General features: G+C 42.9%; 1 protein-coding gene across 3 annotated transcripts in view; it reads left to right on the top strand.

The window, feature by feature from the left end:
* Positions 1 to 23,541, top strand: part of DOK7 (docking protein 7) — a 112,587-nt gene extending 89,046 nt beyond the window's left edge. The window contains exons 8-9 of one of the 3 annotated variants that reach the window (XM_075570144.1): positions 6,411 to 6,560; positions 17,612 to 23,541. In XM_075570144.1, coding sequence (XP_075426259.1) covers positions 6,411 to 6,560; positions 17,612 to 17,748 — 287 coding nt within the window. In that variant the 3' untranslated portion in view covers positions 17,749 to 23,541. Of the gene's footprint in view, positions 1 to 6,407; positions 6,561 to 17,611 lie in introns of all 3 variants that reach the window. The other 2 variants (XM_075570136.1, XM_075570153.1) reach the window with 2 other exon arrangements.
* The last annotated feature ends 871 nt before the right edge of the window (positions 23,542 to 24,412 follow it).

Here is a 24,412-nt window from a genome sequence, read left to right as displayed (position 1 = left end):
TAATAGTTTACTTTCCTTCATTACACCAGCCACAATCCCAAAAGGACAAATTAAGGACTTAAGGATGGATCTCTATATTTGTAGTGTCTTGAATTCCTCTAACCATACGGCTCCAAAAGCCACTTATTTGGGGGAACGTCCACCACATGTGGAAGAAGTCTGTTCTGGAACCACAACGTTTCTAACATGTGCCAGGTGTTCTCGGATAAATGACAAAAGTAAGTTAAAAGTAATACATTTAATGGCTAACTGATGTTTAGAAAGAATGCTTTTAGGACCACGGGGTCTCTTCTTCAGGTACGTTACAATAGAAGCTGATACAGTAAGGTATATGTATACTGAACACAATACATCAATAAACTGGAAATGCAAATGGTTAGTGTCACACATTAATGCAAGAAGGAAATGCAGGGGATTTATGTACAGATCTAGCAGGACTTCCTTTTTTCGGCACCAGAGCAATCCGACTGCCCCAGTTTCAAAGGATTATCACTGCGGGGAGTCCAATCCGAAACCATGGACCCCCCACAATAACTCATGTACATCTGTAGTTACAATAGAGGTGGGAAATGTCTAAGCAATTTGTGCAGCGGATCTCTCAGAAGTGCACAGTGTCTGAGCATTTGGTGCAGAAAATTTGAAATGTAATGTAGACAGAGGTAATACGTAACACAGCATGTTTGTAAAATCTAAAAAAAAAAATTGGTACCGTAGAATACTTTTATAGAGGATAATGTGTCAATATCCAGGTTCAAGCCTGTATGAAGAGTGCAACATTTTTGCATTAGTTTATACGTTTTCCTGTTTTTTCTGTCTGTGTTTTGAAGTTCCTTGTCAATATGGTGACTCATGTCTTTCATGTATTTTGTTGAATGTTGTGGCGATGCATATAAATTTGCACACGATAAGATATACAATATTAGATGAACCACAAGAAAGGCGTTTGTAGTCTTGATGTGTTTGTAGTATTGATATCCTCTCTGTGGTTTGTATGTGTGTGCAGGTTTCACATCTTTTATATTTGACCAGAATCTATGGCATGGCACAGGTAACTTGGGTGGTTCCTTATAGGAGAGTCAGGGAGGTTTTGGGAACAGTACTAAACAGTGATACTGTACCGATTTATTATCCCCATCTGTCTCCCTATCATGGTCTTCTATGCCTCCTAGTCCATGCCAGATTGACATAGACCATTTTTTTCATCCATGTGGGGATTCTTCTTATGGCATGTGGCATGTGGAGTGTACCCAGTGGAGGCAACTAATTCTTTAGTACTTTTAGTATTAAACGTACACCGTCATTTCAAACTTCTACTTCTTTTATCGGTACAACAATGGTGACAGCGAGTCCCCCACATCTGTAAATCTCTTTCTGGGAGGAGTATATATACAGTATTATGGTCCCAATAAATATGTGAGAAAACACATAGATTGTAAGCTCCACAGAGCAGGGACTGTGTCTGCAAAATGTCTCTGTAAAGCGCTACGTAAAAACTAGCAGCGTTATACAAGAACATGCTATTATTATTATAATTATTAGGGATATGGCCTGCAGACAGAATAGAGTTGACTATAGAAGCAATTGGTTTGGCAATGGCTGGGGCACCAAGTCTTAGAAACTTAGTATAAGGATTGGGTTTCGGTCCCGCTCCCGTGATGCGTCCCATGACGAGATGTATGACGCGCATCACACTGAGGTTGCGCACAGGCGCCATGCGGCCAGGTTGGAGGACACCGCACAGACCAGGCTTAGGCTCCGCCCTCGTGACACGTCCCATGACGTCTCGGGTGACGCTCCTTACATGCAAGCTACGCCCATCGCGGAGCTACCCATGCCAGGACCGTGATGCCACGCAGAACCTTCCTCGTGCTCAAGCACCTACACGCCGGCGTGGCACTACCAGGGACAAACATAGGTTTAACACCATCACCTATTACCCCACTCCTGCAGTACACTCTGCCCCTTCCTATCAATGCACAAAATGGGTTTAATCACTCATTGCTCACAGCCTGGTGCAGCCCTGCCATTGGCTGTCACTCCCTTATATGCTCAGCCATTCCTGTTCCAAGTTGGCTGAGCATAACCCTAGCTTTGTGACAGAGTGCTTGCCTCAAGCTTCCTGCTGTTTACCTTGCCTTGCGCATCCTGTCTGTGATTTCCACGTTGAACCTGACCTTTGCTTGTACCTGTACCTCTGCCTTCTCTGACCATTGACGTCAGCTTGTATTTGGACTCCTACCTTCTATAGTCCTGGACCCCGGCTATGCACACAACCATCCGACTTTTCTGACCCCAGACCACGGTGAGTATCACGACCATTCTAACCTCTCTTACCCTGTCCCGGATACAATACTCTGCACTCCGGATGCGGTTTCGTGGTTATTGGTCAGTGTATTCTAACATCCCCACCTCAGCCTCGCGGTCCCATCCTGTTTGGGGTGAGCACCTGTTACAATTTGATTAAGACAGGTCCACATTGGCTACTTAATTTGAGGAGAGCTTGTGTAATCTTCTCTTCAGATACTGGGACAAATTAAAAATTGTGAGCTGTTTCGGGAGAGAGGGTGGGGCTATATGGGTACTCTCAGAATAAGGTTCATGTTTGTGGTTTGAGTAGCGTCTCACTAATAAGTTAGTAGCACACCCCACAATGTATTCATTGAATGCATTTGCAAGAGCAATATCCTTCTTAGTGATATTACTTGGTTGTTGATGGCTAGAAGGCTGGAATATATTGTTGATAACCTTCCAGAAGTTAGCTGGGTTTGATATATTTTGGTGAAGATTGTCAGAGTAATATTGTTCTTTTGCATGTCTTGTTTGCCTTGTGCACATATTCCGCAGGCATCTGTAGTTATTAAGATCCTTGGTAGTGCCAGTTACTTTGCAGCTTTTCCACAAGGCATCCCTGAAATGGTAGAGTGCTATAAGGTAAGGTGTAACCCACAAAAGGTGGCCCCCCCGTACTCTTATTCTGCGTAGTGGAGCATGGGTATCACAGAGTTTTAAGAACTCGGATTGGAAATAGTCGAGCGCAGAAACGGGGTCGGGATTTAAGTCAATTCTATACCAAGAGCAGTTGGTAAGGTCAGAATACGTGGATTGGTCACAGATGTGATCAGAAAGGCTCCTATTTGCACTCACTGTTACCAGAATGATCGGCCAGGAAAAATTCAATCCTTGGGGTCTCCCCCATAGCCATACACAAAAATATTTTTAAAATCAAATTTATTCAACACATCTATTACAATATAAGTAAAAATCAATAAAACAACCACTGTGTGGCTCAGGCGGAAGGGAAAAGGGAATGTGAGCAGCGGGGATTTGGGAGAAAGGGATACAGGTATATTTACCCGAGCTATATTGCTCCAGAAACTTTAGTTAACCTCTGGTATGTCTCCTATATTCCATATTCGCATATATCACCGCATACGTAATTTACTCTACATGCGGATTTCGTATTTGCACAGTTGCAGGTATTAATATACTCATATATGCCTCAACCATTTAGTGCTTAATTGTACGTGATCTCATGGTTTGTAGCTGACTGCGCCGCGTTAATTCAGTATAGCTGTGTATCACTATTCATCGGTTGTAATACCAGTCCTTTAAACACCTGGTTAATACTCAGATAAAACCATAGCTTCAGCTATCAATCTGATGGAGACATACGACCTGATTATATCTCTCTGTTCAGGACGCCAGTGTCACGCCGTTCATTGTCCACGTTCCCGCGCGCTCAGGTGACGTCACAGAGTCGACGTCATCACGTACCACGTACCGACGTACGTTTCGCGCCGCTGGTGCTTCGTCAGGGTGATGGGAGTGGTGATGGAGGTAAGGCCTTAGGTCGACTCTGTGACGTCACCTGAGCGCGCGGGAACGTGGACAATGAACGGCGTGACACTGGCGTCCTGAACAGCCAGATATAATCAGGTCGTATGTCTCCATCAGATTGATAGCTGAAGCTATGGTTTTATCTGAGTATTAACCAGGTGTTTAAAGGACTGGTATTACAACCGATGAATAGTGATACACAGCTATACTGAATTAACGCGGCGCAGTCAGCTACAAACCATGAGATCACGTACAATTAAGCACTAAATGGTTGAGGCATATATGAGTATATTAATACCTGCAACTGTGCAAATACGAAATCCGCATGTAGAGTAAATTACGTATGCGGTGATATATGCGAATATGGAATATAGGAGACATACCAGAGGTTAACTTAAGTTTCTGGAGCAATATAGCTCGGGTAAATATACCTGTATCCCTTTCTCCCAAATCCCCGCTGCTCACATTCCCTTTTCCCTTCCGCCTGAGCCACACAGTGGTTGTTTTATTGATTTTTACTTATATTGTAATAGATGTGTTGAATAAATTTGATTTTAAAAACATTTTTGTGTACGGCTATGGGGGAGAATCCAAGGATTGAATTTTTCCTGGCCGATCATTCTGGTAACAGTGAGTGCAAATAGGAGCATTTCTGATCACATTTGTGACCAATCCCCGTATTCTGATATACCCTATTCCCGTATGCACCCTGTTCCCTGTATATACACTTACACACTATCATATACAACCGGAGAGCGGTAAACATTTCTCTATCTATGTAACAGTTGGTAAGGTCAGCCAGAAACCGTTGTGGGTTAAAGTTTCTAAATGTTCTAGTGAGGAGAGCTTTAGGACTTTATTGGGTTGGTTTAATTTTCCTTACACAGTGCACTATTGCATGGTCACTGAAAATGTCAGGTAGGATGCCAAAGGATTGGATTCTGCTGGGATTTGAGGAGAGAATCCAGTCTAGCAAGGGGTGGTTGTGAGATTTCAGGTTTATCCATGTGGGTTGGGAAATGAGTTGTGATAGGTTAAGTGACTTGAGTTATATCTGGATTTTGTGGTTTTTAGGGTCAAGCCAATTGTAGTTGAAATCCCCAAGAACTAGCAGCTCACTCTTCTCATTCAGAGAGGAAATGGAGCCAATAAACTGTGTGATATAAGTCAGGGACTGTAGAGGGGCTTTAGGGGGGCGGAAGATGCCAGCAAGCAGGACAGGCTTAGAAAAGGGGAGCAGATTTGGAAAGAGGGTGGGCTTGGGGGGGCAATTTAATAATGAATCTGTTGAAGGTAACAGCAGCCACCACATGCATTGCCAAGAAGTGCATTATCATGCCTGGCAAAAAGACAAACAAGTCCCCCTCTTCTGTTTGGAAAGTGTTACACCTTAACCCAGATAATAAATCCCAGAGAATCTACAGCCATTGTTATGAGGTAGAAAAACAGACCGTCTTGGTACTTGCTGCATGTTACCCCACTTGCAGCCAAGTCATCCTCTTAGACCACCCTTCTTATCAAGGGAGAGTCTATTAACTAGTAGAATTGGCATTGGTAGATCAGAATCCTCAACTTCAAAACATCGACAACCAAACGTATCCCCTAAGTCTACACTTGAATCCGTGGGTGCTTCAAAAGCCTCACCATTCCAACTTAAACATTATTGGTCAAAAAAGAAGGAAGTATGTGTCCAGACACCCTGTTGCTCAGCAGATCACTAAATTCATGAATGCTATGTTAGCATTGCATCTATGTCCTATATCAGATGGTACGTTGAGATATGATATTAAATAAAAATATATATATACTGTATAAATGACATTTGGGTCCAATGTGATTTTCCTCCTTAATTATTTGGCTCTCTTGGAATGAGGCATAGTACAACGACTTATTTAAATCTTTTGATATGTTTGAATAGAACTGTACAACAGTTAAAGCAGCAGTTTCCCCAGAAATTTATATTTAAAAAAGCATACCTAAACTAGGCGATCCTCAGAGCACTCCCCATGGTCCTCCGATGTCCAGGGACCCTCTGGTTCCCGAGCGGCAATATTTTGAATGCATAGTAGTGTTTAAAAAAAAAAAAAACTACCAACATCAGCCGTAGAAAAGCAGCAATGTCATCTCCTGATTTTACCCCAGAAAAACTGAAAACTGCAGTGTGATGAAGCTCAAATACAGTAGGCAGCACATTGTAATTAATATTGTAAGACTGATTTCCCACAGGCTGGCCTGGTAATGGCCACAAGATTAAAAGATGTTTAATAGGGAACACCAGAAGAAAAGCATCGAGCTTACACCTAAAATGAACGTGTAGCACCAGTTTTAACAGCACCTTTTTTGAAGCGCAAATGACAGGCTCAAAATAGATACTATGCATGGAGCTAGAAAATTGTTGATTTACACAAAAATCTATAGTGGCACTGGTATAAATTTAGCCCAATAGGGTTCTTGATAGAAATCTACGCTGCCTGTGCTCCGCGTTCATTAGCATTCAAAGATCTGAGATACAATTACAGCATGTGCCACAAGTATGAATTAACCAGAATATGTCTGCTTCATCTGGTCAGCAGGCGCAGCAGGTTATCCAGCCGAGCCACAGGTATCTGACCGACATCGCAGTGAGACAGCAACATATGTTAATATTCCTATCAGCCCTACATCAAAGAAACCGCTCCATTACATGGCATTAGAACTTCAAGATCCTAGTACAGGAATAAGAGGTACAGTAATATCCATCGCTCTCACTGAAACAGACCGTTCAGTCATGATTATGACAATCACTCATTGTTAATGTGCCTCATGCAGGGAAAGAAAATCAAACAAAAGCTAACAATGTTGACATTCTATCTGTTCATTTTACCAATGTTCATTTTGTTGTGCTCGTCTGTAAGAATCATGGTGGAGTTTGGTTGAATGTGTCCTTTCTTTCTCATGATAGGAAATGTTTTCATTTGTAAGGATGTTTCACACTGCAACCAGACCTTAAAGAGGGGGTGTAACGCGTAACAAAACTAACATTTCCATCAGGCGACTCTATAACGGGATTTATTAGCCGTTAAAAGTGCAGTGCTACATAGCTAGCCAAACAAACCTCCATCATTTTACTAAGAATTCACAATCTAATTGGCTTTCCTAAACAAATATAAAAGGGGTAAAAGCAAATACTGTATGTCACTGGTTTTGTTTCTTTGAAAATGACACATTTCATTTTTGGGACCTCCGAAATGGGAGAGTGTTTGACAATCGTGTCTTCTTTACCCTTCTCCCACCCCGCCCTTGTCAGAGAGCCAATAAAGATAAGGTGAAAGGGAGAGAGGCACTCTCTTGTTGCGTATATAGTGCAAACTCTTGTTGAAGACACAGAGACATCACACAAAAAGGAGTAGCCATGAAAATAAACCCTTCCCAAGTCTTAGCTCACTGTGTTTCCAAACTAACTTAAAAAAGGATTTCCAAATAGTTACAAGTGTTGGATTTGGGTGCAAAAAGGCGTAATCACTCAGTTCATAACCGCCACTGTCATGTACACTTTAGTCCTAGGAGGGATTGCTCCTTGAAACACAAACTAGTGACAATAAGGATGTGGCGCTCCTGCATGATTTTTTTGCAGAGATTTAGATAGAATAAGGCAGAAATTTATAGCTAAACTTTAACTTCAAAATCGGAATGCTTGCAATACGTGAGTACAAACAAATACTGTACAGTAGGTGCTATTTTCCTGTGCTCCCTGTGTGGTATTTGCTAATTTTTTATCCAACCTATAAAGGGATAAGTGTTGGTGAGCAATATGGCTCTAGGGTCGTGGTCCACTTAGGAAGAGAATCGGAAAGTGCTGTTTAACAACGGTTAAGGTCTGTACTATCAACCATTGAACATTATATTTACACCTTTCCCTTACTTTGAGCATAATCTTTTCATCAATAACCAGACTCCAAGATTCCTTGAATCCCTTTTCTATCAAGCAAGTTGATACTTCTTACCAGTAAATAGACTTGTTATTTTTTGTCCAAGACCTGGAAGCACTGATCAATGAAACTTTGTTTATTTCTTGCCTAGTGAAGGGTAGTATAAATGGTAGTTATAATAAAAGAACAAAAAATGGAGAGAGAGAAAAAAAGAGTTTTTTGCTCTCAAAATATAGGCACCCTAATTAGTTAATTAAAATGCAAATTGTATTGTACTTTAAGAAAAGAAAAACACCCCCGACTACTGTATATTGAAAGAATGTGAGCCTAAATTACAAATAAAAAAAAACAATTACAAATTAACAGGTGTGTGCTCTTTAGTCAAAATTCAAACAACCTCTATTGACTAATTGGCATAAACTGCCTGTCAATGTATAGCACGATTTAGTTAAATAGGTATTGCGTTTGACATGGATCTTTCTGGGGACATATTAGAACCAGAGTAATGAATTAAATATAGCAACTGGTTGAATTAATAAACCAGGAGGACAAATCAAATGTTAATTATAAATCAAATCCCACTTAGAAGCTTTTACATCGTATTCCCTCAATTCACAGTTCGGGATGTGTTAATATAGGAGTATGCGAGGTAGCACAAACTGTATCAGAGCATGTAGCTATGGATATTGCTATATGGACTTCTGTTTCAGAAGCTGATTGCATTAGCTTCAGCATGTCCTAGTGCCGATCTGTCTTTAGTGACAAGTATCCATTGTTGTATCTGCTTATATTCTTACACAATTTCCACTTGTCACAGCACTAGAAATGCTTTTCTGATGCAAATGCCTAGGTTCTGTGACTCCTCGGTGGAATGAATGATGGAACCACTAACTATGAGTTGCTAACTCTTATAACCCATGTAACTGTCTAGTTCTTGATTCAATACTTGGTATATCCCTCCTAGCCTCCCCCTACTATATTTTGCAAGCGCCGAGGCATTTGGCCCACACCAATGTAGCACTTGCTTCAGTATACTTGACAAGCCCATCATCAGTCAAATTGGCTGGATATCCAAATCTCTACTGACTACAGTACTTGTGGGTGTTCAAAACAAACTAACAATCCATGTGTTCATTGATTTACATTCTGTGGATGGATTAAGAACAGGGCATTTCTTTTCCAGCCCTTATCTGTGTCCAGAACCCATTAAAGGTACAGTATTATATAACATACAGTACATTGACGCACAAGTTACCTGCATGAGATGGTATGGTACAGTAGAACATGCATTTTAGCTTGGTGACTAGTTCCCTTTGCTAATGTGAATAAAACAGATATTTCTAATAAGGCATATAGCAAGCACATACTGTATTACTGTTGTTCTCCTACCACCTATCTTTGGCAACTATATATTGAGTCCTCACAGTTCTTAGTTGTCTATATATTTGCTCATTTAGATTTATAGTAGATATCTAATATAATTATATTTAATAATTAATGACTAAAAATGTATATTAAGCACACATGCCTTGAAACACACAATCTCTTTCACATAATTAGGCTGTGCATTCTAATAGGTAATTTACATTTTGCTCTTTTTATCTTTCTAGTAATAAAAAATAACTAGAGGACAGGAAGTAAGTAAAAATTAGCACAATTCAAGGCAACAGAACCATTTGAAATTCTTAGGCCACTCAGCTTTCAGCAGATGTGGAGACCCAATTCTGATATGACTAGGAAAATGCTGTATTTTCCACCGCGTAGTGGGATGAGCGACTAAAATGAATAGGACAAAGATTCATAACACAGAATGAAACATAGTAAAACTAAATTGAAATGCCATTAATTTGTGCATTTTTCATCAAATTGTCCTGGTATCGTCAAACGTCTGTGAAAAACGATAATGTTTGGCCAATTTATTTCTTATACTAGCCCTAAAATAAGCCTATTTTCCACTGGCAGTCGTGGCCTCCGCAACGAAGTTGTCCACAACAACCAAGTCCTGTCTTGAAGTAAAACAAAAATGTAAATACTGAATATCACTTCAACTCTCACATTATTGCGACCTGAAAAGAGATACCTTTAATGTAATCTCACAAACAGCATACAGGCATACCCCACATTAACGTACGCAATGGGACCGGAGCATGTATGTAAAGCGAAAATGTACTTAAAGTGAAGCACTACCTTTTTCCAACTTATCGATGCATGTACTGTACTGCAATCGTCATATACGTGCATAACTGATGTAAATAAGGCATTTGTAACAGGCTCTATAGTCTCCCTGCTTGCGCACAGCTTCGGTACAGGTAGGGAGCCGGTATTGCTGTTCAGGACGTGCTTACTGGCGCATGCGTGAGCTGCCGTTTGCCTATTGAGCGAGATGTACTTACTCGCGAGTGTACTTAAAGTGAGTGTACTTAAACCGGGGTATGCCTGTAAACACTTCCATGCATCAATCTCATTCGGAACAAACGGTCTGAAAATTGAAAAACAAAAAACAACACACAAACCATATTATTCTCAAGAAGGCCGTGATGTATGAACATAGATACATAGTTACATAGTATATGAGGCTGGCATTGAGTTCAAGCTGTGTTAAATTTAGACGATAGATACTTATCCTATATTTGTATTTACAGTATATACAGTGTATTGATCCAGAGGAAGGCAAACACAAAACCCAGTGAAACATCATCCAATACCTCATAAGGGTAAAATAATAATAATAATAATACTAATAATGGTAGTCAGATTTCTCACAGGATCAACATTCTTTCCATGTTTACTCATTTGGTATATCCCTCTATACCTTTCCTTTCTAAAAAGATGTGCAACCTTTTTTTGAAAAAATCTATTGCATCTGCCATCACAGTCTCCATGGGTAATGAATTCCACATTTTAACTGCCCTTACTGTAAAGAACAATTTCCTTTGTTGCTGGTGAAATCTCCTTTCCTCCAACCTTAAGGGATGACTCTGAGTCCTTTGTACTGCCCTTGGGATGTTATTTTGAAAGCTCCTTGTATTGTCCCTGAATATATTTGTATATAGTTATCATGTCCCCTCTTAGACGCCTCTTTTCTAATGTTAACAAATCTTATTTAGCAAGCCTAAAGTCAGCCATAAGTCAGATTTTCTATTACCTTTATTAATGTGGTGGCTCTTCTCTGCACTTTTTCTAGTTCAATAATGTCTTCTTTAATGGAGTTGGGCCCAAAACTGTAGTCCATATTCAAGATTTGGTGTTACTAATACTTTATAGAGGGGCATAATTATGCTTTCTACCCTTCCCTCTATACCCCATTTAATGCAAGATAAGATCTTACCATGGATATCGTGAAAAAAAACAATTGGGCAGTGAATAATTGTCACTGCCACCTAGATTTCAAAGTAAAGCTACAGGCTGTTGTTGTACATTGTTAGCAATTTATTTTCATTTTAAATATTTAATTTCACTGAAACGGTTCAAGAAAATTGTCTGAAAATGTAGTACAAGTTGCAAAATAATATATTTAATGTTTTGTATCAAGGATCTGGCCGATGAGACCATTGAATAAAAAAAAATACAATTCCTAGATGGAGCTGCGCCGATTTGGTTGAAACATCTAGCATATATAACGTAGGATAGCAGAAAGGTACCCTCAAAATGTCATCAGAATGGGTTAAGATGTTTGGCCTGTGGAGAGAGAACACATGAACAAAAAAAAGCACCCCATGCCTACAGTGGCCATGACGTCCAGTTGAAGTCCTTGCTTCGCTTGCTCATTAGCTCTTTGCATATCCTCAGTTGGTCATCTCGTCTGTGTTTTATTTGAGCCCATATCTGTTTCCTCACATTCACATCACATATACCAGCATATTAAGTGGTATTTTTGTAACTGCTAGCTCTATCCCGCCATTAATTTGACTAAAAGGACGGTAGAGGATTTATTAGCCTATGTCATGTTTGTGTTCCTTTGCCACCTTGACAGATGGAGCTCAAGAAGGCTCCGGCCTTCCTTCTGGATCACCACTAAAGTGCATTTATTTAGTTTGGAAAACCCCACAAATTAACTGATAGGGGTTAGAAAACGTTTGCATTTCAAGTATGTTCACAGCTTAGTTACAAACTGTAGTTTTGCAGATGTTGCCTCAATTTTGGCTTTATTTGGAAATATATTTTCATTGAAGATTTAATGACTTATTGGTGCTTTACTTTAGTCGTGATATCTGATGTTTAGAGTCATAAAAAAATGGAGTGCATATTCTCACTTGTGCAAACTGCCTGAGTAAAAACGTTTGGGCATCGTGCCTCATTGCAACGTTCTTTTTATAATAAATCATTTGCTAAGTATAGTGTTATAGTACAAAGTGTTGTAATCCATCAACATACCTCAGGACTCTTCCACTGCCAAGCCGCTGGCTACATGCGGTCAGTGAAGGGCTTTGACCCAATGCTCCTGCTAATTTCATATTTGTTACTTAGGCAGCCAATTGCAGTTTTTTTTCACACTGAAATTCACTTGTAAATATGTATGTATATATATATATATATATATATATATATATATATATATATATATATATATATATAAAATCAAAATCGAATTGACAATACCGTTCTGTGGCTAACAAAATGCTTTTATTTGTGCGAGCTTTCGAGATACACTGATCTCTTCTTCCAGCAATGTTACAATGGATGAAGCCAAAAAATGGGTTTTACTTTAAAACAGTGCATCTTGGAATGTGATCTGTGATTGAAGCTTTTCCCGCCGCAGAACGATATCGTCTGTTCGTTTTTGATTATTAAGCACGGCTAACACGGCACAGATACCTCTACACACACACATACACACACACACATATATATATATATATATATATATATATATATAAACACACACACATACACTATAAAAGAACAAACAAACAATATATATATATATATATATATATATATATATATATATATATATATATATATACTAGCTGATATACCCGGCGTTGCCCGGGATGTAAATCCGTAATAGGTATTATTATTTATAAATAGTTGAAAAGAAACATGGAAGAAAATGTAATACGATATTGTTGTTTAAAAATGGTTTATTGTAAACACACCACAGTACAATGTATATTTTGGTGATATAAGTGATGTAAAAATGTGAGGTGTGTGTTCTGCTAGGGTGTGAGTGGGTGTGAGGCATCGGGTGGGTGTTCAGTACGGGTGGCGGGTGGGTAGTGGAGTGCTGGCTGTGGGCGGGAGTCCCGCTAGGGTGTGAGCGGGTGTGAGGCGGCGGGTGTCTGGTGAGAGCGTGCCGCGGTTGGTCAGTGATGTGGGTGCGTAGGGGTGTGAGTGTGGCGGTTGGGTGTGAGGCGGGAGGCGCCGGGTGGGTGGTGAGTGGGTGCAGCGGCTAGTCAGTGATGTCGGTGCGTAGGGGCGGGAGGCGGCGGGTGTGTGTCGAGTGTGGCAGGTGGGTGAGAGGCGGCAGGTGTCTGTTGAGTGAGGGCGGCGGCTGTGGGGTGCAAGGGTGTGAGGCGGCGGGTGGCTGAAAGGCAGAGGCGGGAGGCGGCGGTAGTGTGGGCGGCGGGTGGGTGAAAGGCGTGAGGGCGGCGGGCGGCGAGTGGGTGAAAGGCAGAGGCGGCGAGTGGGTGAAAGGTAGAGGCAGGAGTGCGGCGGGTGGGTGAAAGGCAGGGGCGGGGAGGGGGGTGAAAGGCAGGGGTGGGGAGGGGGGTGAAAGGCAGGGGCGGGGAGGGAAAGGCAGGGGCGGGAAGGCAGGGGCGGGGGGGAGGCAGGGGCAAAAGCAGGGGCGGGGGGGAAAGGCAGGGGAGGGGGGGGAAAGGCAGGGGAGGGGGGGAAAGGCAGGGGAGGGGGCAAGGGGAGGAGGGGGGGGAAGGACGGGGAGGTGGGAGGGGAAGGGAGGGAGCGGGAAGGGGGGAAGGGAGGGAGCGGGAAGGGGGGGAAGGGGGATGGGGAAGTGGGGGAGGGGGGATGGGGAATGGGGAAGGGGGGTGAGAGGGGAAGGGGGGAGGGAGGGGAAGAGGGGAGGGGGGGGAGGTGGGGAGGGGGTGGAAGGCAGGGGAGGGGGGTGGAAGGCAGGGGACGACGGGCAAGGGGGAGGGGGAGGATGGCAGGAGAGGGGGAGGGGTGGCAGGAGAGAGGGGGGAAGGCAGGGGCGGGAGTGTCACTGTGTGTCTGTCAGTGTGTCTGTCCCTGTGTGTGTCCCTGTGTGTGTCAGTGTGTCAGTGTGTCTGTCCCTGTGTGTGTCAGTGTGTCTGTCCCTGTGTGTTTCAGTGTGTCTGTCCCTGTGTGCGTCAGTGTGTCTGTCCCTGTGTGTGTCAGTGTGTCTGTCACTCGGTATGACGGGGGGTTGGTGGGTGGGTCAGGGGGGTGATCAAAAACGGAGCTGGGGGAGGGGTCAAAAACGGAGCTAGGGGTGTGCAAAACGGAGCAGGGGCGGGGTCAAAAACAGAGCTGGAGGGGGTCAAAAACGGAGCTCGGGAGGGGTCAAAAACGGAGCTAGGGGGGTGCAAAACGGAGCAGGGGAGGGGCCAAAAACGGAGCTCTGGGGGGGGGGGTCAAAAACGGAGCTGGGGGGGGTCTAAATCGGAGCTAGGGGGGTGCAAAACGGAGCTGGGGGGGTCTAAATCGGAGCTAGGGGGGTGCAAAACGGAGCAGGGGAGGGGTCAAAAACGGAGCTGGGGGAGGGGTCAAAAACGGAGCTGGGGAGGGGTCAAAAACGGAGCTGGGGAGGGGTCAAAAACGGAGCTGGGGGAGGGGTCAAAAACGGAGGGTCACCCCAACCCCCCCTCATCCAGCAGTACCAATTCCTCACCTTAGGCGGCAGCAGCAGTAGTAGTGTGGCCAGGGGTTAGAGTGCACCGGCCAATGAGAGCCATGGGGGGGGGCAGCAATCCGGAGGGGTGAGACATGTGTGTGTGTATATACTGTTAGACCACACCGGCCAATGAGAGGTGTGCAGGGGCGGGTGGGACCGGCCAATGAGAGGTGTGCAGGGGCGGGTGGGCCAAGGGAGCAATCTCATTGGCCTGAGGGACACAGGCCATGCAGACATACAGTGCTTTCAGAAATATATAGTAGATATATATATATATATATATATATATATATATATATATATATATATATATATATAACAGTGTTCGACAAATCACCCAAAAATCTACTCGCCGAACCAAAAAATCTACTCGTCACCTAGTCCCGCCTCCAACCCCGCCCCTAGTCCCACCCCCAACCTAGTCCCGCCCCCAACCCCGCTTCAAAATAAAATATATAAATAAAATACATTTAATAAATTCCTAGGCAGAACAACATTCTTTTTTGACATAAATGTATTTATTGTATTACATTATACTACAATTTAGTCATTGTTACGTGTGTGTGTGTGTGTGTGTGTGTGTGTGTGTGTGTGTGTCGGATCTAGAAATAAAAGCCAGATGTGAATGACTAGTTTCCTGAACCCCTTAACCAGTGCCTGGATGCCCCGCTTCACAATATCTAAAGCAGCAATCCCACCTGGGATCTTACCTGATCCGCAGTCCCTCAATGTCCAGGTACCCACATTCCCGCAATGTTATACATTGGAGGGGATGTGTTCCCTACCTGTCTTCTGGGTTAGGGGGGGTTCCGATGTCTTCCGTGTGAAGCTTGAGTCAGATCTGGAAGAAAGCAGTATAGGTTATTTCGGTGTAGTATAGGGCAGTTAATATATATAGGGTAAATAAGAGATCCAGATCCAGTGTGAGACAGACATAGAGTGTGGGTGAGAGACACAGAGAGAGGGTGAGAGAGAGAGGGTGACAGAGAGACACAGCGAGAGAGGGTGACAGAGAGACACAGCGAGAGAGGGTGACAGAGAGACACAGCGAGAGAGGGTGACAGAGAGACACAGTGAGAGAAGGTGACAGAGAGACACAGCGAGAGAGGGTGACAGAGAGATACAGCGAGAGAGGGTGACAGAGAGACACAGCGAGAGAGGGTGAGAGAGAGGGTGACAGGGCGAGCGAGAGAGAGGGTGACAGGGAGACCGAGAAAGAGAGGGTGACAGGGAGACCGAGAGAGAGATGGTGACAAGGAGAGCGAGAGAGAGGGAGGGTGACAGGGCGAGTGAGAGAGAGGGTGACAGGGAGAGCGAGAGAGAGGGTGACAGGGAGACCGAGAGTATGTGGGTGAGGTTGTGGGTGACTGACTGACTGACACTTTGGTGGGTGGGTGGGTGACTGACTGACATGTGGGTGGGTGGGTGACTGATTGACACTTGGTTGGGTGGGTGGGTGACTGACTGACACTTTTGGGTGACTGAATGACACTTGAGTGGGTGACTGACTGGGTAGGTGACTGACTGGGTGGGTGCCTGGGTGGGTGGGTGACTGGGTGGGTGGATGACTGACTGACTGGGTGGGTGACTGACTGACTGGTGGGTGACTGACTGGGTGGGTGACTGACTGACTGGGTGGGTGACTGACTGACTGGGTGGGTGACTGACTGACTGGGTGGGTGACTGGGTGGGAGAGTAACTGACTGGGTGGGTGACTGACTGGGTGGGTGACTGACTGGGTGGGTGACTGACTGGTGGGTGACTGACTGGTGGGTGACTGACTGGTGGGTGACTGACTGGGTGGGTGGGTAGGTGACTGACTTGGGTGGGTAGGTGACTGACTTGGGTGGGTAGGTGACTGACTTGGGTGGGTGGGTATGTGACTGACTTGGGTGGGTAGGTGTCTGACTTTAGGTGACTGACTTGGGTGGGTGGGTAGGTGACTGACTTGACAGGGTGGGTGACTGACTGGGTACTTGTGGTGTCTCTCTCTCTCTCTCTCTCCACACACAGACACACAGACACGCTTTAAATGTTGGTGTGCTGATGACATCACTCACCCCGTTTCCCGCTATCTCCGGAGCAGATCTCTTCGGCTGATGCCTCTCCTCGGGGTTCCCCTGAGATGGTGTCAGCTCCGGAGGATCTGTCGGCAGGCAATGTAGGCGCCACCTCACCCTCCCTCACGGAGCAGTGTCGGCCATCTTGCTCCCGACCTGCCCCGGATTGAAGCCTCTTCCTGCGGCTGTTGGTCGCGTTCGTGGGGGGGAGGGGGGAGGGGGAAGCTCCCTCCACACACACACAGTGGAGTAAGGGGGGAAGCACCAAGACTCGGCTCTCCAGCCTCCCCACCCTGTTCGTGCCCGTCAGCTTCCCCCTCGCAGTCCACCCGCATGGAGCGGGCAAGCATGGAACCACCACCACCCCACCCACGTGCACAGCCGCGCAACACCCCCCCCCCCCGGCGTGCCCATCTCCCGCATCCCAGGTGGCGGACACCCCTTCAGAGGCGGACACCCCCGGGAGGGCATCAGGGGCAGAGGAGATCAGGGGCAGGAGGGTGAGGAGATCAGGGACAGGAGGGGGAGGAGATCGGGGGAAGGGGCTAACCCAGAGCTGCCTGCCGGACCTCTTCCCCGCGTTAACCCAATCAAAGAGGGGGATTGTTTACTTAAAAAAAAAATTTGGCTCGTGCAGGGGAATTCATAGAGCCGCAGCACGGCTCGCCAGTGGACTAAATCCAGTCGCCACGGGCGTGTGGTTATAATGAATTGTCGAACACTGTATATAAATATGTATAAATAAATATATACATATATTTTTTTTGTATATGTATGGTACAGATGCTATAATTGATTGCAAAATGTTGAAATATAGTGATTTAATTATTCAAATGTTACTAAAATTACATTGCAATGTGCTTGTTGCTTTTCTACTTCTAAATGTTTTCTGTTCTGACCCCTTTGAAAAACTAGTTGAAGATCACCGACATAACTTTTTGATTCAAATGATTGCAATCAATGCCAAACTCTGTTTTTTTGGGTTACAGGAGGAGGTTCCACTAAGTACGCTCAGATAGACATCACTGCAACAGAGACTGCACATAAAGTGGGATCCCAGCATGCACAGTACAGAGAGGATCGTCTTCAGGAGCTTGAACAGAAAAGAAAAGGTTCTCAGCAGTGATCGGAGTTATGGGAAGAGCTTCATTCACCCTGTTGTGGGATGCAGTGAACCGTAAAAGTATTGTTGCTGGAGGGGCCAGCATCGTGTTCCAGAACTAGGTGCATACTGTAGCTATGCATTGGTGTCCCATCCATGGGATATGGGCTAAATGGGTTGCAAATACTCAGTAAGTTTCCTGAAGTACCTGTACCTCACAGACTGTTGGTAGTCTCAGCACAGCGCTCACTGTATTAGCAAGAACACAATCACATGTCGATTCAGGGGTCATTCCAAAACTGATATTCCATACTGGAAAACTGGTCAAATGGTCTGGTTGAAGTAAAAGCCCTATGAGTCTTGAAATAAATTAACATGTAAACAACCTACAAATACTTGCATTTTAAGTTTATATGTCCTTGAATGGGGCAATATTGTTTTGTATGCATTATTCTGAAAGGCTATTTATTTTTTAGTGTTAAGAAGTATTATTTAAGAATGTTTGCATATCATTTTATACATAAAGGTGTTCTGCAACATACCTCCTCAGTTTTCATGGTCTTACACACAGGACATTTTTTTTTATTAGAAATGTGCATATTTAAGTTTTACGGTATACATTAAAAAAAAATCTGGGGCATTCATGTACAGTATCGGTATTTGGTAGCAAATATTTACTCACTTGTAGCTTGCTGTAGTGGGGAATATTTATGATTTATGCCCGACTTTGTATTATTAAACACAAGGAAGAAAACATGCAAAAACACTATTCTGTCAGTTATTTCCACTGTGTACTAACGTTGCATGTATTTAATGTGTTAACAATGTAGTTGAATAGTGGGAATTAAACTTGATTTCTATAATATACGTAATGTAATCTTACAGATTAAATATATAATTTTAATTACAGGTACATGTATGGGAATTTACATTTTCACCCTTGAAACTTAACAAGATGCCATATAAAAGCAAAGATAATTATGAATGAGATCTCCAAACAGTGTAAAAAAACAAAGACTGGCTGCCAGAACCTAGAGACTTTTAATCACATTCATGCTCCAGCAGTGGAACTCTTCCTGCTGGGAGTGAATTTCCTCTTGGTCTTACTGTGAGTTACAGTGCGGTGGTCAGGTGGAACTCTTCCTGCTGGAAGTGAATTTCCTCTTGGTCTTACTGTGAGTTACAGTGTGGTGGTCAGGTGGAACTCTTCCTGCTGGGAGTGAATTTCCTCTTGGTCTTACTGTGAGTTACAGTGCGGTGGTCAGGTGGAACTCTTCCTGCTGGAAGTGAATTTCCTCTTGGTCTTACTGTGAGTTACAGTGCGGTGGTCAGGTGGAACTCTTCCTGCTGGGAATGAATTTCCTCTTGGTCTTACTGTGAGTTACAGTGCGGTGGTCACGTGGAACTCTTCCTGCTGGAAGTGAATTTCCTCTTGGTCTTACTGTGAGTTACAGTGCGGTGGTCAGGTGGAACTCTTCCTGCTGGGAATGAATTTCCTCTTGGTCTTACTGTGAGTTACAGTGCGGTGGTCACGTGGAACTCTTCCTGCTGGAAGTGAATTTCCTCTTGGTCTTACTGTGAGTTACAGTGCGGTGGTCAGGTGGAACTCTTCCTGCTGGGAATGAATTTCCTCTTGGTCTTACTGTGAGTTACAGTGCGGTGGTCAGGTGGAACTCTTCCTGCTGGGAGGAATTCTCCTCTTGATCTTACTGTGTCTTACAGTGCAGTGGGGAGGCAGGCAATACACACTACTAACATTTCATACATAGCAATTATTTAAAAAAAATTCCAGACAATTTAAGTACTATTTATTTTACATGGAAGAATGAAAGTAAATACAGATACTCATAGCCATTATACAATACACTATAAAAGACTTTGAATGGTAATTTTCCACTAGAGAGCGTTTGAGCTGGAGTAGAAGCGTGAATGGAATAATACCGTACCACTTTTTTTTACAACACAAATGTATCAGGAATGACAAATAGGGAAGGTTCCTCTGGGAGAGAAGCGGTTAATAAAAGCTTGTCTTTATTTTATTGCCTAGGGAAATAAAGCATAAACCTTAAAGCGGAACTTCCCCCAACCAGACCCACCCCCCCTTTTTAACGGGATAGGAAGTTGGGGGTTCCTGGAGCTGAACTGCGTTCATTTCATCTCCGGGGACACCTTGCTTCCTGAGATATTTACTGGCAAAAGAAGCTCTCACACCTTGGCAGCCACAATGGATAACATTGCGGTTTCCATTTGGCCTGGGTGCAAAGACAGGGATGTGCAAAGAGAGGGGGTTTCAAAATTAAACTGAACAGGGGGAGCTGCTGCTTTAAACATTCAATTAAACCTGCCCTTATCACACCTGCCTTGTGGGAGCAGGCGGTCAGCAGCGGACATCATGGCAAAATGTCCCGGCTGCATTTTGGTCACAGTCAAATGGCCAAACATCCTAGACCTTATACAGAGGCCCCGCTCTTCCCCAGTGATTAGCGGAGGAGAGCATGGGGCCTCTGTAAAGTTCTTACCTCCTTGGTGTCGCAACTTCAAATGACACTGCAACATCACATGGTGACACATTGCCCTGGCAACATGATGTCACATGGCGTCACGTTGTCATGGAAATGCAGCGTTAAGTGACATCACAACATCATTTGATTGCGCAACGCTGAAGGAAGCGGCTCAAGGTAAGTGATTATGGGCAGTGGGTTTTTAAATCCACCAATGTCTTCAACAACTCCTTCCTAAACATTACAAAGAAGTCAAGTTAACAGAGAGCGTGTGAGTGTGTGTGTGTGGATGTCTCTTCCATAATGCAGTCGCTGAAATTCTAATAGCATTGTTTTTAAGGCCAAATGACATTGAAGGTTTTGCAACTTACATGACTCTTGGAACTCGTTGAGGTAATAGTACAGAGGCCCAGATGCACAAAATGGTGCTTAGCTTTGGCATGCCTCAGCTCTCCTTCACGTGATGGAGAGTCATGGCGTTAAGTATCATAATAAGCAACGGGTAACACGTTTACTAAGCAGTACTGAGCCAGACACCTTAAGACTCATTTAAGCTGTTTTATGGTATCGTGCTGCTTAATAAATATGGCCGAAATGCTATTTAAAAATTCTATGTACAATGCTGCTTACCGAGTACTACACTGTAATTGTATAGCGCTGCAGTATATGAAATAAATAGATTTTTAAAATCACATCATATATATATATATATATTTGTGATATACTACTCTATCGAGTATAGAGATTGCTGTAATAGTACTGTGGTGATCAATGCAATTTGGGGGGGGGGGTGAAAAATAAGTAATAAATGAACAAAAAAGCAGAACACATTCGGATTTTACCATGGTCATTTTTGGGCTCTAAAAACAATGTTCTGTAAAAAGGCATAATTTACAGCCCTCAGTATGGCAATATATTGCTTTTCTTATGCTTCGTGGGTGAAATTGTATAATACATGTTCCATAGTTGGACAAAAGGGCAGCGTTTCATTTGGTATAAATAATTTGCGAATTTGCGCAGAGACGAGTCAGCTTGGTTTATTAAGTATACATTAGCGTGTTCACATTTTAAATGTTTATTACATTACAAATATTTTATGGCAAGTTACAGTTTCATTTTAAAGCAAGTGCACAGATCTGCTTCTGTATAGTTCTTTCTAACAAAAACAATATTTTTCTACATGACAATACTTTCTTTAACATTAGATTTTTGAAGCCTCTTTTTTGGGGGGGAGGGAGGACATTTCCAAGCTTATTTTCAGATGAAACAATCGATGTTGCTATGATTTGGGTGCTAATATTTTATACTGAGCGTGTCCTTGTAACCGTTAGGTCTGAAATGTACAGATAAATATATTTTATATAAAGATTTTCGCACTGCACGTTTTTTTGTTTTGTTTTTGTTTTAATCCCCATTCTTTCAGCTTGTGTGTTGGATTATTTGAAAGAAATTGATTCAGCAAATTTCTTTTTATACCAAGTAAATGATTATAGGCTTAATTATGCTGTGGTGATGGACCATGCTAATCATTATAGAAAATAACCCTGGTGCGTAAACATGAACCGAAGGGATTGTTAACTAGCGCTCTCAGAAATGCCTGCGACACATTATGGGACAATGGGCCTTTCCTATTAATGGCAGAAAGTCTACTAAGCGTGATAAACTCATTCATTCACTTCAATGGTTTTAATATATACATTAAAGCTACTTAAAAGGGCAGTCCCTCCCAGGGATTACATTTTTTTTTTACCATAAGTAATTTAAAATGCGATGGCAAATATGGTGAGCTGAGTCTGGCAAGGGGTTTGGCTACTCCCTTTTATGCCATGTCACACATGCATAACGTGCCGGGACGGGTTATTGCACCTGTTCTGGCGTAAGCTCTTATTCAAGTCAATGGGAGTTAAATAACCCGTACCAATGTGCCCCTACATCTGTGTTAAGCAGAAGTTTGCACATTCATCCTCTTCCTCCTGTTCTTCTCCACTGACCTTTACCGGCTCTCTGACAAAGATACCCTGAGCTAAGCGTAAGGAACACACTTGACAGACAAACACTTCCCCGTTCTGTGGTCCCTAAGTCATGCAGTTTGCAATTTAATTTCCAAAGAAACCATCAGCAGCCAAATGCCCGCTTTCAGTATCGTTAGATTTGTTTAAGGCATAAGGAAGCCAGCTTATTGTTAAATTCATTGCAGCAGGTTATTTTATGGCGGCTATGTGGGATTGCACCCGTAAAGTAATTTCTGTGGGAATCATATCAATAAGTGATAACATCGGACACGTTTTACTTAAATCTGATTTAGATTTCAATGATCATTTAGCATCACCACAATATCCAGGCTCATGATAAATGACCCCTCAATGAGTTTGGTTTCTCTGGCGCTGGCAAGATTGAGGTTAAACAATATCAAAATTCTACAGCACAGTTACAATTAAATACCAAATAGTCTATTGTAGTTCAATATGCAGAAGTCTGGCGCTTCTACACTGGGGTTTTATAAGTGAATGTGTTTATTAGCAGCAGTTTGTTATATAAGATGAACCTGTAGATCAAAGAAACATGTACTGTATATCTAGAACCTGTGGACTATGTATGCTGCATAGCAGGGGAGGCCAGTTCCAGTCAGGTTTTAAGGATATCCCTGCACAGGTAGCTCAATCAGTGGCTCAGTGAGTGGCCCAGTCAACAACTTCAACAACAATCCCTGTGCTGAAGCAGGGATATCCTTAAACGCTGACTTGTTGTTGGCCCTTGAGGACTGGAGTTGGCCACTCCTGCTGTAGAAGTTGAACAGATTAAATCTTGTTTTGTGTTCTATGACTTTACTGATGCTAAACCTTTATATTTTATGTAAAATAGTTTAATACGTTAATTTAACAGTAACAATATGGAATGTGCATAATGTATCAGAATTTGTTTGTATCAGTCCTTAATAAATTACCCATTTGTCACAGTTTCCTATCGGCAATGCAGTACGTCTCCACTTGTGTACAGTATCAGCGGTTTCTTTTTACAGCTCAATAATTGTTATGTCTGTCCCCCAGAATCTATGCTGCACGAGGTGGGGGGGAAATCTTGCTCTTTTATTGTGTTTTTACAGAACTTAAAAGCCACCAACTTTAATATAGTTTCCGAGCAAAAAGAGGAATTTCAACCACACAATTATGTCGTCATGTTTGAGTATGTAAATCGAGTAGCACAGGAAGAAAAATGTAGTGTATGGGGATTATGAGGACACATTTACCAGCGATGTATAGAGAACATTTACACAATGAAAGAATATTATGCTTCTGTAAATTTCCTGTTTGATGTTTCCTGGGTATTTTTGTTTATTTTTTTTTAATAATTTTTTTTTTTTTCAACTTCAAATTTTTATTGAATTTTTCCATATCAAATATAACATTGCATATTCAGAAATTTCAAACGTGGAATAAAAATATTCTTATCAAAATTGTAATATGTTATCTGTTTGTAAACAAACACAAAACAAAAAACACAAAAAAAGGGGGGGGGAGGGGATAACAGGTGTGAGATCTCTGCCTCTGTTATTTTACTATTACTCCTATGGGAACTCTCTTCAATTCTTGTGTGGATGACTAATGTCCTTATTGTTATTCTAATATCTCTTATTTCACCCTCGAAGGCCTGGCTAGTCTTATTAAAAGGTGACCTAAAGCTCATTCTTTCCCATATTCTTACCCATATTTCAAACAAGAACGCATTTATCTCTATCATTGCCAGATTGTGGTTCTCTCTACTCCTGGGATGTCTGTCTGGGCCAACCAAGGCGTCCAGACTTTTATAAATTTGAAAGTCAGTGTCATTAACCAAATTTGTTAATTTTTCCATCTGGCAAATATACCACATTCTATTCCTAATCGGGGGGATATTTGGAACCTGCTTGTTTCCACAGTGCCGCGATCTCGTACCTCGTGGCTGTTGCTAAATGCATAATCAGTTTATGACCTGTTTTGGAAAGGCCCGGCCAAGGTCTATTCAAAAGGAACAGCCATGGATCCGGAGGAATAGTGAGGTCACAAATCCTCTGAAGCCAGTGTCTAATTTGTGTCCATAATGGGACTATCCGAGGACAAGACCACAACATGTGTGACACGTTCGCCGATGCTCCACATTGTCTTGGGCACAGAGGGGAGCATCCTGGTCCAAACCTTGCTAATTTCTGT

Source organism: Ascaphus truei, chromosome 1 (assembly GCF_040206685.1).
Source record: "Ascaphus truei isolate aAscTru1 chromosome 1, aAscTru1.hap1, whole genome shotgun sequence".
NCBI classification, from domain to species: Eukaryota; Metazoa; Chordata; class Amphibia; order Anura; family Ascaphidae; genus Ascaphus; species Ascaphus truei.
This window is presented reverse-complemented; position numbering and strand designations above follow the sequence as displayed.